The sequence below is a fragment of the Erigeron canadensis genome, chromosome 5 (genome assembly GCF_010389155.1).
Source record: "Erigeron canadensis isolate Cc75 chromosome 5, C_canadensis_v1, whole genome shotgun sequence".
Taxonomy (NCBI): domain Eukaryota; kingdom Viridiplantae; phylum Streptophyta; class Magnoliopsida; order Asterales; family Asteraceae; genus Erigeron; species Erigeron canadensis.
The window spans coordinates 2,797,837-2,817,464 of NC_057765.1; the positions used below are offsets into that span (position 1 = coordinate 2,797,837).

The 19,628-nt window shown below is 30.2% G+C and overlaps 3 protein-coding genes across 3 annotated transcripts; 2 read left to right on the top strand and 1 right to left on the bottom strand.

The window, feature by feature from the left end:
• The first annotated feature begins 959 nt into the window (after window positions 1-959).
• Window positions 960-3,112, top strand: LOC122599541 (calmodulin-binding receptor-like cytoplasmic kinase 3). Its single transcript, XM_043772067.1, has 3 exons — window positions 960-1,031; window positions 2,275-3,048; window positions 3,104-3,112. The coding sequence occupies exons 1-3, from the start codon at window positions 960-962 to the stop codon at window positions 3,110-3,112; spliced, it is 855 nt and encodes a 284-aa protein (XP_043628002.1).
• Window positions 3,113-5,674: 2,562 nt separating this feature from the next.
• LOC122602178 lies at window positions 5,675-6,569 on the top strand. The gene is made up of 2 exons (XM_043774896.1): window positions 5,675-5,845; window positions 6,096-6,569. The coding sequence occupies exons 1-2, from the start codon at window positions 5,712-5,714 to the stop codon at window positions 6,481-6,483; spliced, it is 522 nt and encodes a 173-aa protein (XP_043630831.1). The 5' UTR covers window positions 5,675-5,711; the 3' UTR covers window positions 6,484-6,569.
• A 454-nt stretch (window positions 6,570-7,023) lies between these two features.
• LOC122600934 (cucumber peeling cupredoxin-like) lies at window positions 7,024-8,009 on the bottom strand. The gene has a single exon (XM_043773713.1). It carries the CDS (start codon window positions 7,936-7,938, stop codon window positions 7,270-7,272), a length of 669 nt encoding a protein of 222 aa, XP_043629648.1. The 5' UTR covers window positions 7,939-8,009; the 3' UTR covers window positions 7,024-7,269.
• Between the last annotated feature and the right edge of the window lie 11,619 nt (window positions 8,010-19,628).

The window sequence follows — 19,628 nt, forward strand, 5'->3', positions numbered from 1 at the left end:
TCTACACGTTCACTACTAAAGCTTTGCAATTCAACCAGCTATTGAATTAAAGAAGCTTGTCGAACTTATCTCCCCTCTCGCCACTCAAATCGAAAAGAATACAGAGGCTATCCAAACCTTGGAAAAACAAGTGGTTGATCTTCCCAATCCTCAAGCCTCCTTCATTGAGGAAGAACGACAGAGGCAACAGAAATTGGAGATTGAAGTTGGTGAAATCAAGCAACTGCTGTCTCAACTTGTTCAGCCGCAATTAGCACCAGTAGCCACTGTGGAAGTTGTAATAAATAATACAGCTTCCAAGGGGGAGAAACTGGATGCTGAAATTTTTAAATCTGTCACTACAGCAGTTAATAAGGCAGTAAAAGACATTTATGAGGAATGTGTTTGAGACTGTGTTGAATGAAGATGATGCCACTGCAGCCACCGAAACTAAAATGATAATGAACTTGCAATCGTGGCTGTCAGTGAGGAAAATGTAGGTGTAGTCCCCCTTGCTGGCGAGAGGGGTAAAACCCACCACTCTGGGTGCTTCTGAGTGGTTTGAAGTATACGTGTTGGTGAAGGATAAGAAGACTGCCAGCTATGCTCAACTCCAGCAGATGCTTAAAGATTACTTTGAGAAAGCAAGGGAGTATGAGACAAAGTTCAAAGCAAACCTTCCCATGCTGAGGGAAGTGTTTGGTACTCCAGCAGTTTTCACCTCAGCAGCAGGCACGAGGATCCAAAGAAAAAGAAAAGCCTATCAACCCTTGTCTGCTGACCTTCCTCCCATTTCTGGTGATGCTGCCCTAAATCTAAGACTTCCTCCCAGAAGTTTCTTTGAATAAGGGAGAATCCTAGAGACACTAGCTGGCATATTCTTCCTTAACTTTCAAAACGATCAGCTCTTCTTTAGACTGGCAGAGATTGAAAAAGCCTCTACTGGTTTTCTTATCAGCATCAAAAGAAGATTTGTAAAAATGGCAAGTACCAGAATGGTAATCAGCAGGATCCATGAAGAGCTGATGAAGCCTCACAGAAGAGAAGACCCAGTACTGAGGATTGCCAAGCAAGAGGATGATTGGGAAATAGAAGCAGCAAATCTGTAGATGTCTTTGTAATAGTATTAGTTTGTAATGTTCTTTCATGATATAAAAGACATCTTTCTACCATACTTCATTCTTTTCTAAGTCTTATCTACTCAGCAAGTCTTCTCAGCGAATAAGGGAGATTGTTGAGTCTTGGATTCGCTGACAAGACTTGCTCGCTAACGTGTGTCGTCAGCGAGTCCAATGACTCTCTTCAGCGGGTTGTATGCTGCCCAATTTGTTGGTCAAGGCGGGAAGAATTCAAACCAGATGAAGACAAAAATCACATGGTGGTTTCTCCAACTGTAATTTACCTTATATGGCAAAGGTACAGTTGGGACCAAAACTAGGGTTTTCTCTCTCATACTCGTTTTGGTAAAGAAGACAAAGGCTCTTCCATGCAAGTACTTCGAGCCAATAGGACGTCGACAACCGCTATCAAGTCACTATCCGTTGTAAGGTTGTGTTGCTCTAATTCTTCTCTATAAAAGGCAACACAACCGCAACATATACTTTGTGTTTGTCACCATAAAAAGTGTGTGTCACTTTGGTTATGATTACTCAAGTTTTTAGTTTGTCCAGACTTAACAATTACTTTGTTCATTGTATTCTTGTAAGTCAAGTTGTAATATCGACCATGTCTTCATCGTTTAATCAATGATACATATGATTTGACTTGCCTAGATTCTTTACAGTTGAACTTGTTATTGTTCTTGTTATTTACTTTATGTTCTTTACTTTTTGCCTAATTAATTATAATACAAGTTTTGCATTCGTGGATTGTAATATAGCCTTTGTTCATTGTCTTAAAGTTTGAGTTTTTAATAACACCAAATTTACTAAATTAATGTCCCTTAATTATCGATCCCGAAGATACATTTATCTACACCAAATTTAACATTAACCTCCATTGCCACTAGGGGCTGCTTTTTTTTTTTTTAAGAGCCAAGGATTGAACCTGTCACTTTTAAAAAGTTTTACGTTTTATTAAAGACACATGTCCAACCACCAAACCATCACCTTGGTGGTCAACATAATTATATATACTTCAACAGAAATTAACATAAACAACCCATATATAATCTAAATATTGAGCAGAACCTTTGAGGACTAATAGTGCAAAGTACAATTTAATGGAATGTTAGATAAGAATTTTGTCCTTCTAATAATTAACTATTAAGCTGATCAAGTGTTTCATGATTCATAGGAAAAACGTAAGGATACGTTAGAAATTTCACTGGAAGACATAAGATTTTATGGAGAAACCTTCGGTAACTGCAATATAAATAAAGACCTCGGTATGGTATACAACGGAGAAGTTCAATACGAAAATGGTTGCAAGGCGGTTGATATAAAGCGGTTAAGAAGATCTGGTCTAGAACCTGGTATTTGGAGAGAATTTGAAATTCCTTTCAAGCATAGACATGAGAATATCATTGGTCTTGTTGGCTATTTTAAGAAAATGGATGAAAAATTCATTGTTTATGAACATGCCTCTAACCAAAGTCTCGACTTGTATTTAAACGATGCTGATTTTTCATGGACCAAACGACTTAAGATATGCGTTGATATTGCGAATGGGTTAGATTTCCTTCACAGATGTGATGTAGGACAAGAGGTGGTGATACACAGAGACATGAAAAGTTCTAATATTTTACTAACAGACGATTGGAAGGCAAAAATCAGCGGTTTTGAGGTTTCTCTAGCATTTCCAACGAATCAGGAGATTAGCTATGTCGTCAACCCTCTTAACCAATGCTCACCTGGCTACCTTTACCCACTGTACAAGGATAATCCTTACTTAACCAAAGAATGTGATATTTACTCATTTGGTGTGATATTGTTTGAGGTATTATGCGGGAAATCGGCATGTCATTGGAATCGTACGCATCCCACTCAGCATTTAGACCGTTTGGTCAAGGATCATCATAGAGAAGGATCACTTGAAGATATAGTGTTTGATGGCATAAAGAAACAAATTGTACAGAAATCATTGGTTATCTTTCAAAAGATTGCCATTAAATGCTTACATGAAGATAGATTAGAACGACCAAGAGCTGGTGAAGTATCGGAACAACTTCAAAAAGCATTGGAATTTCAAGTAAGTTAATTTCATGTCTTGAAAAAAGTATTTATTACAAATGAACAACACTCCATTTCCCATACCCATTTTACAATCTCATTAGTTTATACTAGTTTTAAAAACCTAAAACATATCAAATTAAATTGAATATGGAAACAGGTTTATGAAATTTAGATGTGCATTGAAATATTAACTTCAATTGTTCAATTAACTTGTAGGAGGGTTTTGAAACCTGGAAGAACAAATTGCCTATAAATTACATAGAAATACTAAAGCTTTCAAAATCTCCTGACATATATTCCAGCATGGGGGAAAAGGATATCTATAACATGCTCTGCGACGAAATATCCCTTCAAGATGGCAAACTGGTACGCTCATTCATTCAGTTCATATGTTATTTTGTGTTTTGGGGATCTTTTGGTACTTTTTAATAGTATAGAATCCAAAAAGATCGATCATCATGATTTATCGACAGATTTTCTACTCTAGAGCTCAAGATTGAAAACATTAGTGTGCCTAGGCAAAGTAAACATATATACCACTTATTCTCATTCTTTCAGTGTAATGAGCTTGTTAACTGCAAGTCTGCAAAGTATTTTCAAAGGAAAAACAATTGTGCTGAAGGGTAGTATCAACGTATACCCACAGCTGAATGGAACATGGGTTTGATTTATGTTGTTGTGTATGACAGTGGTTTTCAATCGGAAGTAATGGAGAAAGGATTGAGATGATTTCAGCGAGAACATTTTTATATAAAAATCGTTGGTCACGTAGGTGGCAATCTATTGAAATATCAAGGTTAATTTTCCTTTTTATCGTAACATTAGTGTGTAATTGTACGGCTAAAAAATAGTACTTTGTAAATTGCGTAGATATGCTAAAAAGAGTGTGAAGAATCAACTTATTTGTTTGTTGTAGTGGAAAAACTTTTAGTATATTTTTTAGTGACAAGGATAATAGATAGTTTAGACTTTAGATTAATTATCTATCTTTAATAAGTGAGCCTCAAATTCGAATGAATGAAATATACTAAGCTCAAAACCTTACACGAGGAATAAGAATAGAAATTTACCTTAAAAGAATATTGAGTTTTAAAAGTTGAGGCATGTATCATTATGCCTACCTTTTAAGACTTTAAGTCTATTCGTGTAGTTCTTGAGTAAAAACTCCTCACATACTAATTTTCTCAATATTATTTTTTTTATAATTAATAAATGATGAGTGCTCCATGCTTTTTATGTATTAACAAGGTTTGTTTACCCTTTTGTGTGTATAGCAACACTATATTCACTCCTTCATATTATATACATATAAGTTAAAATATATTTTCATTTAATTTGGTTAAATAAAACAAATTCTACAAATAGAACATAGAAGTCTGTATGTCAGCAAACATAAAGCCTAATGAATATTTTTTTGATGTCTTATAATATGTGCAGATTTAGACAAGTAGTAGAGATGTTAGAAGTTGCAAATCTAAATATCCAAATCAAGAAAAGTACCCAGCTTTTACATCCAGGCATTAATTACAGCGTTCATCTTGTGTTCAAATTTTGTTATCCTAGAAAACATCATGCTTACCGGAGGTATGTGAACCTAAAGTACAAAATGGGTAATCAAAATTTAAGTGCATATTTTGCGACAATGAGAAAAGACGGATGGATGATGATTGAATTGTGTCGATTCTCAAATCGAAAGGAGGAAAAAAACGTTGATGTTTTATTGGAAAGTTTTTCACGATGCTATTGTGACAGTCGCGCCATCTATATTGAAGGCATTGAGTTTCGAACGCTTGACAATGTGAGTTTGAAGATACTTCTAATTCTTATTCTATGCATTTTTTTAGTATTTATACTATATTATAGAAAAATAGTCCCTTGTTGAAATTTACTTAATAGAAATTGTTTAAAATATTAAATTATACTATCAATTCTCTATTTTTTTTTTCAATTTCTCCACTAACCTTTTACATCAATTATTTACATCACTCGACACCGTCTCTACCACCAAAATCGTCCCACCACCACAATGTCACCGCCACATTACGCAAGTACTATGTTATTAGTTTTCAAAACAAAGGAATCACTCAGGTAAATCTTAAAACTGTAATGCAGGTGAAACAAGAAGAATTCAGGAATTCAGAAAAAATTGAGCAAGTTTCAAACTCAGAAATAGATAAGGTGCATTAACATCCCCATTTAGATATATTTAAGATTTGCAAAATGCTAAATATAACCCTTAGCCTAAAGTCTAATTATATGGTAAGTGTAAACTAATTAATGCATCATAACTACAACCCTTAGAGCTACGAATTATCGTACCATAAATATTGATAAATATATCGCACAATACAAGTTTTAGAACATACTATACAAGCCGGTTAAGGAAGCATATATGTGAATGATTAATATATATATTAATTTTTTAAACCATAAAAATCATAGGATCCCACACAAATATCAGTATATCACTTCCCTTAAGATTTTTATAAACAATGAGAGAATTATAAAATATTTCTAAAGCAATATCAATTAGAAATTTTAATTTTTCTTTTGGTTTTGATGAAGTTTTCTTATCACTCCACTGACGAACAGTATTCATCAAGCATGAGGATTGAGGTTCCTGTACAGCAGGTGCTTTATTATGACACTTCAAATGAGAAGTTTTCATTGTCAAATCCCTCATTTCAATCCAGGTTTGCCTTATGAACCCGTTTCATACTTTTTCTTATCTTAGTCTTCATTTTTTCCTGTACATTTCTGTTGTGTCATGTCCTCAAATATTATTCCGTCAGAAGCTTGCAAAACCAACAGTAGGTAGAACTTATTAGATACCGCAGTGAGTGACGGTATCTAATAATAAGTTTTATACCCATTTAATTTCCTAAACGTAACACTAGTTTGTTTTTAAGAAGCATGTAATTAGATTATATAGCATATATACAGATATGGCGAGGGGATTAAGCTTCTAAAGCAACAAGTATGTCGCATCAAGTGCAATATTGAAAGTCAAATGGGGTCCACATATAAAAAGGGAGTGTGTTACCTTGTGTTCAAGCTTTCAGAAAGTTGTAGCGGGTTGCATTGCCCAATAATAATTCGAGATCAATCCAACAGGAGAAGTAAAGAGACTGGAATTCTATATTTTAGACCTCCAAGCCCATGGAATTTAGTTGCTACTGACCGAGTTCCAACAGAGAGGGGAGATGGATGGATGGAGGTTATAGTGGCGATATTCAACTCAGATTGTCGTTTTCTGAACTTGAAACTCATCGCTTATGAAGGAACTATGTCTGGCCTTATTATTCGTAACCTTGAGTTTCGACCATCGTAAGGATACCGCTATCATCTGTTGTATGTGCTAGTGGCACTCGTTGTAAACAAGTTTTCTTATTAAAAAATCTTTTGTAAAGATAAGAATCAGCGGAAGAATTGTTGGCATAATTGGTGGCTATGGTAGGCAGTGTATCAGCATCAACATTCCATATATAGTGATTTTAATTAGACGCACAGAACGTGTTTGATGAAATGCCCAAATGAAATTTGCCACCTTCTGCTCACATACTCTAATTCACTGTTGGTTTGACCCTTAAGAAAAAATGAAACATAACATTGGGAATTCTAAATGTCGTAGGTACAAATGGTTTGGTGACTGATTGCTAACCATGATCTATTATAACTTTGTAAAAATTTGGTAATATTTGGGACTATTTCGATCGACTTTTAGTGTTAATTTCATATCATAAGCCAATTGTTATCTTTTAACTGTATTTATGTGGTTCGACTGTTTGAGCATTCTACCAGCAGTCATATTAATTCAACACAAATTGTCTTTTTATGAATTTGAAACTCATCACGCTAATGATTAGTTACATGCCATAAAGTATGTAAATATAAATTCAATCATAACAAATATGTAACTAAATATGAACTATGTGATCACGAAAATACATCTCAAAAATAGACACACAATAAAAAATAAATTACAGATACACATCCAGTAATACTAGATGCAAATAATCAAATATGGAAGAAAAACAAAAACATTACATGAAAAAACCACGCAAATGAACATAATATATAAAACTGTAAAGTGTAATCTCTCAGTTCACAAATTTAACTAAAGGTTCATGAACGCTAAGCCAATGGTCAAAAGAGTGGCACGTATCACGGCAGGGAAAGAAGAAGCTCCGCTAATAACCATTGGTGGAGGAGGCATGCTAGTGGTGCTGATAGTTGGTGGCAATGATGGGCTAGAGCTTGGAGACGACGTGGGAGGACAGGGTTCAACCGGGGGTGTCATAGGTGTGGCTGCAGATGGAGGAGTTGGGGTGGTGGTTACTGGTGGAGACATGGGTGTTGTAGGCGTTGTTGATGGAGGCATGGTGGTTGAAGAGGCAGAGACGTTAATGGCTAACTGCTGACCAGCTTGGCAATGACCTGAAAAGGTGCATATGTAATAGTGTGGACCAGCAGTGGTCAAGGTTAGTGATGCAGGGCTAGTGGTTTCAAGAGAGATTGGATTGGTGGCCGTGCACGGGCCATATGCTGCAGAAGAAACTTCTGCAACATCATGTACACCGTTGGTGAAGTCAAAAACAAGAATGTCACCAACGGTGAATGTCTGAAGGGATGCCCAAGTTGTGTAAGCCGCAGCACCACCAGGTGGTATGGTCCATCCCAAAGCATCGCCAACGACATGCCTGGTTTGGGCCATCGTGCCATGATACTGCATCGATGCAACCATCATGGTCAGAAACAAAACTAAACTCACATTAACTCTTGCCATTTTTGAACAATTTCAAAGAGTTGCGGTTTTTTCAAACTATTAATTAATTTTGTGAAATTGGTTGTGAATTTTTGGTGTATATGTGATTGATATATATAGGAACGGAATTAAATGCATTCGATCTCTAAACTATTGTTTACTCTTTATTTATTGAATTCAAACTTCAAAGGATATAAATGTGATGTTGATGCAAGTTGAATGGTATAAGGAGACTTATATATGAGCTCTAATCAAGAAAATAGCTGAATGCTTATCGATGTTATTAGCATAAAGAAACAAACACAAAGGGACTTGATAATAATGGTTAAGAAATTATAACCACTAAAAACATATATCGTGATCCTAAAGCTTTTTTTTTTTTTTTAACATTCAAGTAGATTTTCATTGAAATAATCCTAAAGCTTTTGACACAATAAACGCAAAATCAACTTGCTATGGTCATACTTATGCTATTAATTAGGCATTTAGGCCCCTTCCCAATGGGAGTGTCACCGATGTGTTTACCGAAGGACACCATTGGCTGCACCAAGGGCCAAGGGGAAGAGAAAAGGACGAGCAATGGTGGTCTCACTGATCCGTTTGTGTATCTTTTTGTTTTTTTTTATGTTTATTTAATTAGACATATTAATTAGTAAGGAAAATGTGTTTTTGACATAATTCTGTCACGGGAAGATTTGACTAGACGCCAATGTAACAACAAATAAAATGCGAAGAAATGTACATATTTGAACATTTTAATCTTTTAGACAGTCACATGCTTTATGTTAATGTGAAACTTAATTATCACATCCACAATCTCTCATGTAATCGGTTCATTTCATCGGCAAAAGACATTGACACTTTTGGTTCATCGGTTTCCTTACACCTTTTCATTTGGCACAAAGTGCCAAGGCTTCTATTAGTCTAATGGAGCCAATTGTGACACATTGTTTTCCGTACCTTTTATTTTTTGTCTTTTGTGTTTTGATAAGTTTTAGCCTTTTGGGTGTATTGCTTCCCTTACACTTCACAAACTTGACTCTTTTGGTCCTTTTTTAACAAGTGTAGGAGGTGTCACATGTTGAAATCTCATTGGTTTTAAGAATAATATTTGATGTCATGTATACTCTAACATTGAAAATATTTAGACCAAGTCAAAAGTCTTTTAATTGAAAGTTTAAAGTTTTTTTAATGACCATTGTAATCTTGAAAAATAATTACATAATTTTTATATTTTTAGAAATCATTGTAATATTAAAATATAAATTTAATTCGTTTGTTTATGGAATGATTATTCATATCATAAATTGTTTAAAGTTTTATACCTACTTGAATTTTTCAATTGACGAATTAACATGGTAATATTAACTATCGTGTTGATTATATTTTATTGGAGATTAAGTATAAGTATTTATATATATCTAACTAATATACAAGGATGATGAAAAGAAAATGACAAATAATAATAATAATAATAATAATAATAATAATAATAATATCGTAAATATGTTATAAAGCACAAAATTTAAAAAATCCTGCTCTAAAAAAAATCCTCTAAATATTGGTCAACATAATATTAAATTATCAATATCTTACAAATCTTCCATAATAGACGAACGATAAAATTTTTGATTTAAGCTTAGCAAGTGAGCTATCTATTAAGAAATCAATTTCTAGTTCAAGGGATATCTTGAGATAGCGTTTTTATAACTTTACTAGGTAATCAACCCGGGCGTTTTAAATAATATTTTAAACGAAAATAAGATGTAAAGAAAAATATATGTAATTTTTGTTATTTAATACATTATAAGTTTATAACTTAGTTTGGAGATATTAAACTGACTAATATAATATTTATATATAAATACTTATTGCATTAATAAAACATAATAAGACATTTCCAATCAAAAATAGAAATTTAAAATATTTATATATAAATACTTATTGGAGTAAGACATTTTCAATCAAAAATAGAAATTTAAAATAAGTATTTAATGGGTTATTTATCTTTAAAAATGTTCAATACTGAATATGACATCATAAATAAAATAAAACCTTTTGAAAAGAAATATAAACATGTCACATAATACTTTTTCTAAAAATAACTTTAGAAGACAATTCTTTTTTATTATAAAGATAGGTGTTATTCCTTGAAAAACTAAATAGATACTAGCTAAGTGGGTTTTTTTTTTTTAAAAAAAAAAATTATTAATTCTTGATTAAGTATTTGAAAAATCTAACAACAAATGAGATAAGCAATCTCAAACACCCTAAGTTCAAAACTTATTCTATGCAGCTATGTAAACCTGTCTTGCCCGTCGTGTTATTCAATTGACAATTTAAGCATTTGGCAAAAACTTCCTAACGTACGTGTACGTTATGGTCCAAATGTTTAGACTTTCGGCTTTGACATTTTCTAATGTCATAATATACAGGATATTCATTTCTTTTTAAATACTAGCTAATCAACTCGGGTTAATTTATAAACGCTTTACAAATTAACTGAATTATACTCGGGTAGTTTTAAAATATATTATCATGAAAATGTATAATAACAACGTTAAATAAATTGAAAGGTTATGATAACTTATTATGTAGATAACAAAACTAAAGGGAAACAGAAAATGTACAGCTGTTGACACATGTTGAAACACATACGGGTGGTAGAAACAAAAAAGTAAAATCTAATCAAAAAAACACTATAGTTTTCTGCCTATTATAACAAAAAATTAAGGTGATTAAAAACTTATATAATAGTATGAACATTTAATAAAAATTTCTATTAATGAGATATATTTATAAAAGGAAGGACATTTTAAAATTAATATGATGATGTTATAATTAATTAAAAAGATACATGAGAGTACACAATTTTTAAAAATCTTATGTCATCAGAATTCTTTTTTATTTATATAATAGATAGATTGGTTAGAGAAATCTACCGGGGTTCGAAACTCACTTCTTTCATTAGAAGTGGTTTACTGGGGGGGGGGGGGGGGGGTCGAGAGTCCTGAGTTTCATTCTAGGAATGGGTGGTTTAAGTTCCGCATACTTTCCAATTGGATGTAAATGTGGTGTCTCGAATGCTAACAGCTACCAACTCGTTGTTCAAATATATATAATATAACTCAAAAAGGAGGTTGGGGTACATTTGGCACCCCTAATCCTCCTCTTTTAGCCTAATACTCTCTCCTTATTAATCATCTATTTTTTTAAATTTTATTTAATAAAAAATGGCCGACCTTTAACAAAAAAATCTTATAAAAAAATTATTATTATAATTATCTATATATATATCACCTAGAAAAAAACTCTCACATATTCTCAAACCTAAGAAAAAATCTACGGCAAAAAAAAAAAGCTACGATTGATTATTAAAAAGGTTTTTTTATTTATATACTTTGTTCATATTTAATCATTATCATTATTATTTAACATTGAATTCTTATGTTATTGTTATTATTATCTCTTTTAATTTAGTTTGCAAGTTATATACTATACACTTTTTGTTTCTCTTTTTATTTAACTAAAATTGAAGAAAAAGAAAAGGGTAAATTGAAATCAATATTTATATGAAGTTAATTTTCATATGTTTCTTCTTTAGTTTTCGTATTGATTAAGTTGTGATATTGGTCATAAACTTTTTGTTTCTCTTTTTATTTGACTAAAGTTGGAAAAAAAATAAAAATAAACTAGAATCAATATTTATATGCAGTTAATTTTCATATGTTTTTTCTTTAGCTTTCGTATTCATTAATCTGTGATATTGGTCGTACACTTTTTGTTTCACAATTATTATAAGATTTAGATATCTTGAAAAGACTCGTCCAACGCATGGGCCTCGGCACTAGTATATATATAGCATGATGCTCGTATAATGCAAAAAAATCAGTAAACATATTGTGTTAGAATATTGTAACTAATCATTGATCTTAACTAATATATGATTCGTTTTTCAAAACGTGTATTTTTGGTTAATCATGTTACCATATGCTATATGAAGCAGTTAACCGATTTCGGTTATTAATTTTAATAACCGGTTTCGGTTACTTTTTGAAATAGTTTTAATAAGTTACTGTTAACTTGTACCGGTTATAGCTGGTTTTTAGGTTTTAAAACTGAAACCTATCTAACCGATTTCGATTAATAATAATCAGTTAATCGATATCGATTAACTTATTTGGTTTTTTAACCGCTCATTTTAATATTGAAAAAGTGGTAAAAATGGGGAAAAACAATCATTTCCGACAAGTCTGATCGACGAACCCATATTCCAAATAAACATCATATACTAAAAAAAAGAATTTATCATCCCAAATCTCAAAAACAACCAAAAATCGATGTTATACCTGATGAATGAAACATTAACATGATATATATATATATATTGAAAGGTTACGAAATCATCTGATAGTGCGATCTTTCCGGTTATATATCAATGTATGTATATAACATGATATATATATATATAGATAATATGTATATAATATGTGATTAACCGGTTATAGGTTAACTGTAACATCCCAAATTTTTAAGACCAATGAAAAGTAACCTTAATTATAATTTTGAAATTAAAAAAGTTTCCTAACATTTTATTTGTAATTACAGGATTAAATTAGTTGGAACTTTAGTAGCTAGTAGGTATAATACCCCTATTTTTGAAATAAAACGTGGCCCAAAGGATGAGCCATCTCCTGATGATTCACCCTAGTTTCTTCCTCCCCCTTTTTCTTCTCATTTTCTATCAATTTCTAATACAAGAATTCTATCAATTTCTACCTGAATTATACACGAAATTACGGGTTTAATACCTCGTGCACGACACTTGGCTTGATTTAACGATCAAATAAACGGCCGTCAGCGATAGGTATGGTTAGTGTAAGTTTTTGATAATTATTATTTTAAATTGTAGGTATGAACAATATAGTTTCGAACAAAACTCTGGTATGATTTGTGTAATTTACCCTAAAAAAAAATATGCCCCGGGAGAAGGTTAATTCGACACCTCGATGATCTACGTTCTTTTCTAATAAAAGAATGAGTCAACGCCTATTACGAGTACAATATTAGAAAAAAGGAGCACGTTTGACTAATTAAAGTGGAATGCGATTAATACATACATACAGAAGTCGTCTATATAAAGAGATTCTTCACACGGCAATTTTCTTGGAAAATTTCAAAAATGTTATTTTATATTACTAGAATTTTTTAATCAAAAGTAATATCCATCGAATTTTATTATGGATTTTTTATTCACCTTTTACTTTTGGTTTGTCGTTTCGATTTTGGAATTTTATATACGTAGTTTATAAAGTATATATTGATAATTATATAATAGAACTAAACTAGATTTTAGACCCGTGTCCGACACTGGACACGTGATTTACGATATTATCAGTATTAAATTTTCATACATTCAATTCATAAAAGGTTATAAATTTAAAGATATACGGTTGTAAGTGTTATACTTTGCGAGTTGTAGTACAATAAGCACAGGTCCGTCACTGCCATGATTAGCTGAGGCATATTGATGAAATTATTTGTCGTAGTCACTCCACAAGGCGTATGCTACAATAATTTCTCTATTATATAATTGTTTGAAGGCAATTGTACTTATAATTTGATATTATTATGAAAGGTTATTAAGAATTAAAATATAAACATACTTGTGATCTAATAGTTGACATTCAAGTATATGTGCTTTGATTATGATGCGGCCCATAACATGAATATGTTTTATTTTAATCACTGTCTTATGATAATTAGATAACAATTAGGATTGTTTTCATCTTCTTTGATAACAATTAGGACTCTTGATTTGAGTGACAATTGTAACTTTAAAAAATTAAATATGAATACTTTTTGTAACTTTTTTAAAAAAAACTTAAAGAAAAACTTCTCAAGTTGATGGCTAAGAATAAGTATAATTTAAGCATTCAGGGGTAAAAAGTGTAAATTATTGATGGAAAACAAAAAAGTGTAAATTAATGAGATTTTTTCTACAAATTAACATAATAATATAATAATATATTTGGATAATGATTATTAGTGTTTTTAATTTATAGCTAATCTAAATGATGACATAAGCGAAAGTCAATTTGATGAAATTAGGCGATTTGATTGGTTAATAAGTCATTAGTTCAACTGTCTTATAGTATATATTAAGATTATTGTCCCGCATAATACGCGAACAGACGTATAAATTATTGACATGTTATCATTTGATATAAATGTAAAATTTCTAAATACTTGATTTTATATTGTATTTTATTTGGTGGTGGTGACGGGTGGCGGCAGTAACAACGGAAGTGGCAGTAGCGATAGAGGTGTGATTATTAATGTGAAAAAAAGGGGTAGATTAGTAAAGATATTAAGGTTGTTTAAGGTTAAGAGTATTTTGGGTATAAAAATTTGTCGAATTTCTTTATATAGGGAAAACCATTTTGCTTTATAAAGGATTATATATATATATATATATATATATATATAGGAAAAGTGAGTATGAGCTTGTTCCTCATCTAAGCTTAGATGAGGAACCCCTCACATACAAATATTTTATTATTTGTTTGAATTTTAAATATATACATACCCCCCCCCCCCCATAATTTTCATGGTTATAAAAATCAAATGTGAGGGATTCCACATTTAAGCTTAGATGAGGGACAACCTCATACTCATTTCCCATATATATATATATATAGAGAGATATATATATACTGTATAAAACATGGTGCTAATTATTTATTCATTAGAAATTAAACATTAAAAAATTAATATTTGAGAGAGATTGCACCCAACTTAAGTGTGTAACAACACCATATAATATATATATATATGTATATATGTGTGTGTGTATGTATATATATATATATATGATGCATTTTTCACTTAATTTTGAGTTAAATCGATATCCTTCAATTATGAATTATATGAATTATTTTATTCAATCCTTTTCTTAATCTATCATTCAAAACTTTGTATGTAATGTTTATTATGATTTCTAAAAAATATTTAAACTTTAAATTTTAAAATAATTTTTAAAAGTTCATTCTATAATTTTTTTAAATCTTTATTCTCGATTGATCATAATTCATTACATTAAGCCCAATATAGTTTTCATTGTAATTGTAATTCCTAGCCATAATCATATGTTTCTTTTCTAGTTTGCTTCAATTTTTTATTGATATATTTGGTCCTTTTATATTATCTTAGTATAAATTACAGCACATAATTCATGTGAATTTATATACCATAAATTCATTTTATTAGTTACTATTTTGAAAAACTTTAGCATTTAAACAATAAATGTATAAAGATAAAATAAAATAAAATATAAATGATAGTAATATATTGAAAAGAAATAATGCATGGTAATGATAGTAATAGATTGAAAAGAAATAATGCAAGAATATACATTTAAAAATAGCAATTATTATTAGTTTAACCATAAATTTGAATTTTTATTTTGTTTAAAATATAAAGTAGAAGAGCAAATGTTGTGTTTGACTAATTATAAAGTCAATGACATCATCATTTTGATCTAAGTGTTGTAATTAAAATTTGAAACTCATCTATTAGTCATTGTTTCTCCATTATATAATTTAAAACTCTTTTATATAAATATATATATATATATATATGGAAAAAGTGAATATAAGGTTGTCCGACACCTAATCTTAGGTGTGAAACCCCTCACATACTAATTTTTTAATACTTGTTAAATTTTAAATAAATCGCATGGCCCCCATGAATTTTATGAATTAAAAAAAAATATGTGAGTATTCCACACCTAAGTGTAGGTATCTAACAGCCTTATATTCTCATCCCTATATATATATATATATATATATATATAGGGGGAAGGGAATATGATGTTGTTAGGCACCTAAGTTGGGTGAAAAACCCCTCAAGTACCTTTTTTTAAACCATAAATATCATGAGGGCCAATCATTTATTCAAAATATTAAAATGTTGGTATGTGAGGGGTTTTTCACCCAAATTGGGTGCATAACAGCCACATATTCATTTTTTTTCACATATATATATATATATTATGTTATCTTCCAATTTAAGTTTGAGTTAAGTTGATTTTAAGCTCTTTATATTATGAATTATATCAATGATCTTATTCAAACCCTTTCTTATCAACATTCAAAATTTGTATGGAAAGTTTATAATGATTTTTGTAAAGTTTATTTAACTTTAAATTTTAAAATATCTCTTAAAAGCTCATTCTACTGTTTTTTTTAACTCTTTATTTTTGATAGATTATAATTCATTAGTCTCAACTCAATACAATTTTGATTATGGTTCCTAGCCATAAATGTTTATTTGTATTGATATCTTACTAAGCCATAGGTTTGTTTATTTTCATCAACTTCTTTTTGGTATATTTGGTCTTTTTGTATTATTTTAGTATAAATTGCAAAACATACTTTATGTAAACTTATATTTAGATAAATTTATTTTATTAAAACTTTACAGTTTGAACAATATATGTATAGAAATAAAATAAAATAAAAATGATAGTAATAGTTTGAAAAGAAATAATGCATAATAGATTGAAAAGAATTAGTGCATAAATATATATTTAAAAAATGGAGAAAGGTTAGGTAAAGTATGCAGTACCTATCTTAGGTAAAACAAGGGGAATTATGTAAAATTTAGGGGGGCGGAAATTATGTAAAATTCGGGGGGGGGGGGGGTTGTATGTTTATCAAATTCAAAGGTTTAATTTGTAATTTTTATTAAACATGACAGTACATAAGATAGATAAAGCGGTGCAGTACGGATTATTTTCCCTTAAAAAATAGCTATTATTAGTTTATCTGTAAAGTTTGGGTAGCATATTTCAAATTGATGTCCACTAGCAATGATAGATTATTCTCCCGCGTAATACGCGAGTAGATATCATTTTTATTTTATTTTTATATATGTTAAAATATAATTTTTCTAACTAATTATTAACCAATTAATACGCTTAATTTCACTTAATTAATATTTTTTATGTCGCCAATTGTATCAAATTAAAAAAAAACCTTATTATTTGGAATTTTTTAATTATATAACCAGTTAACTATATCCTTTTCCTATTAAATCTAGATGTTGGTATATTTTATAAAAAAAACTTAATTTCACTATTTTTGGTTGATCATATACTGATATAGACTTAGAAATAATATATAGTTTTGAAATTTCATTCATAATTAAAATCACTAACAACTTGATGATCTATATCTAATTTTAACCTTACGATAACCAAATTAAAATCTATTAATAGACATTAGGATTATTTTCCTAATCAAGATAGCTTTTAATTTAAAACAACACATATTTTTTCCCTTTACTCACATTAAAATTATTCTTTCATTCTATTAAGAACTTCAAATATTGTTCCTCAAAATTTTAATTATCAAAGTCTTAACAAATTGATAGATTGTTATGTTATATAGTGACCTACTCGGACGTTCAATCAATATAAGAACTATATATTTTGTTCAAACGATATAAAACATTTACGTAAATAAATAAGTAGTTACACTAATTACCAATTGATTCTTGATTGTTTTACGGAAGGAGTAAATAAATCTTCAATATAATGATAATGATTTAGCAATAAAATATTAACATCTTATTGTTTGTTAAATAATTTTGTAAAACTTGAATAGGATACAAATACGATGTAGATAATTCTTATTATTAAATAGTAATATTAATATATTTAATTATAAAAGGTTATAGTTTGTCTAAATATATAAAGTAGAAGGACTAATGTTGTGTTTACTTAATAATAAATTTAGTAAGGTTACAATTATTTTGATCTAAGGGTTGTGATTAAAAGTTTAAACTCATCTAACGGTCCTTGTTTATCCATAAATGAATTTAGGACCTTGTTATATATATTGGTAGATGTTACCAAAGAATTAAAGTTATATTTATCGATATGAATTATAGGAAATACATAAATTAGTAAAAGTATCATATACGTTCAATCTTGTCGCCACCCATTGTTATCACCACCACGTACATCACCGTTACACCATTATCATTCTATCGCGTGTATATCAATCTACTTATCTTATATGAATAAAAAATGATATTTTTTATATTTAAAATAACACCAGAAAAGAAAACAATGGATTATTCTTATTTTGAGAAAATGTTACAAAAGGTCTCTATGGTTTGTTACATTCGCATTTTGCCTCAGGTGCTTTTTTTTCGTTGCAACTGGTCCTTAACTTTTTCATTTTCTTTGCTAGAAGCCTCTGTCATTAACTTCTGTTAAATATCGCCGTTAAAACCCTTCACGTGCATATCACGCGAGGGTATAATCGTCATTTAACCAACCACAAGGACTAAATGTGATAAAACAATAATAACATCAAGTCAAACTAACCTACTATCTATATCTCTGTAACTTATTTATATGTAAAAATATAAAAACGATCCATCAATCATCATACATTTCTATATCTCTAGCTCTTCAATTCACAATCTCTTCCCAGAAAAAATTCATACACATACTGACATACACACGCAATATGTATATAGATATATGTTTAGATCTATTATTATTCCCCAAACAAAAAAAATTTTATTTTTTCTAAAAAAAAAATCTTATCCATGAAACAATAATCATTCAAATATTAGATTTGTGATTTGTAACTCAACTTCCAAACTCTATATCTATAAAGGATTACGTAGAAAAACGAAAAGCATATCCATGGTGGTTTGGTGGCGGCAACGAAGTGACGGTCAAGTATTTTAGTGACAATATGGACCTCGATCGCGTGTGGCTATTAAAGCTTCAAAATATGAACACCAAATCAAAGATTGTGGCTATTAAAGATTCGTGTGATTTTCTTGAAACTGTATTTTTTTTTTCTCATAAATTTGGATTTTTTTGAATCGGAACCAAGTAGTGATTTTGTCGCTCATAAACAATTAGAAAATGGGTTTTTCTAAATGAAAATGAACAGGTGATCGTGAAAACCATGAAAAATCTTGGTTTTGTGTTCAAGAATTTTGATAGATTGATGGATGGATCGATCTTTGCAAGTGTTTAATGGTTTTAAATTTTAAGGGTAGTTTTAGTTTTAATATTGTAAACCAAAAAGTGTAGACTAAAAATGTATGAGGTGGACCCTGCATATAATATACATATATTCATAATTATTTGTGTGTATACCGGTTTTAAAATATGGTAATTTAAAAGATATGGTGAATTAAATCTTGTTGTGGTTTTTTGGTTATTGATTTTATTATTATCATTACTAGTGAAGGAAATTTAGAAAAACCATGTTTGGTCGGGTTTTAGTGGTGGTGAAGAATAATGAAAAGAAGAATGATATTTTAGCTAAATGGACGATTATACCCTCATTAACGGTCATAATCTAACGAATGTTAGTGCCAGGGGCTTCTGACAACGAAAATGAAAAAGTTAGAACCATTTGCAACAAAAAAAAACGCAGGGGAAAAAATGTGAATGTGACAAACCACAGGGACCATTTGTGACATTTTCTCTATTATATTCGACCATCCTAAAAATTGTTATAAACTAACCTGATTATAATATTTGATCGGTTGTTTAGGTTTAAGTTTAATAAATGATTTTTCATTATATCATCTTTGCATAACTCGTTATGCGCTACCAGCTCGGACTACGGAGCAGTTGTGAGTACTGAGTCAAATCGGCCAATACGGAAAGTACT

Bases quoted from the DNA above. Each gene is read 5' to 3' on its own strand.
- LOC122600934 (XM_043773713.1), bottom strand. From the start codon at position 7,938: ATGGCAAGAGTTAATGTGAGTTTAGTTTTGTTTCTGACCATGATGGTT.
- LOC122602178 (XM_043774896.1), top strand. From the start codon at position 5,712: ATGAAGTTTTCTTATCACTCCACTGACGAACAGTATTCATCAAGCATG. The intron at 5,846-6,095 runs GTTTGCCTTATG...GCATATATACAG, and splicing joins AATCCCTCATTTCAATCCAG to ATATGGCGAGGGGATTAAGC.
- LOC122599541 (XM_043772067.1), top strand. From the start codon at position 960: ATGGCAAGTACCAGAATGGTAATCAGCAGGATCCATGAAGAGCTGATG. The intron at 1,032-2,274 runs GTACTGAGGATT...CATGATTCATAG, and splicing joins CTCACAGAAGAGAAGACCCA to GAAAAACGTAAGGATACGTT.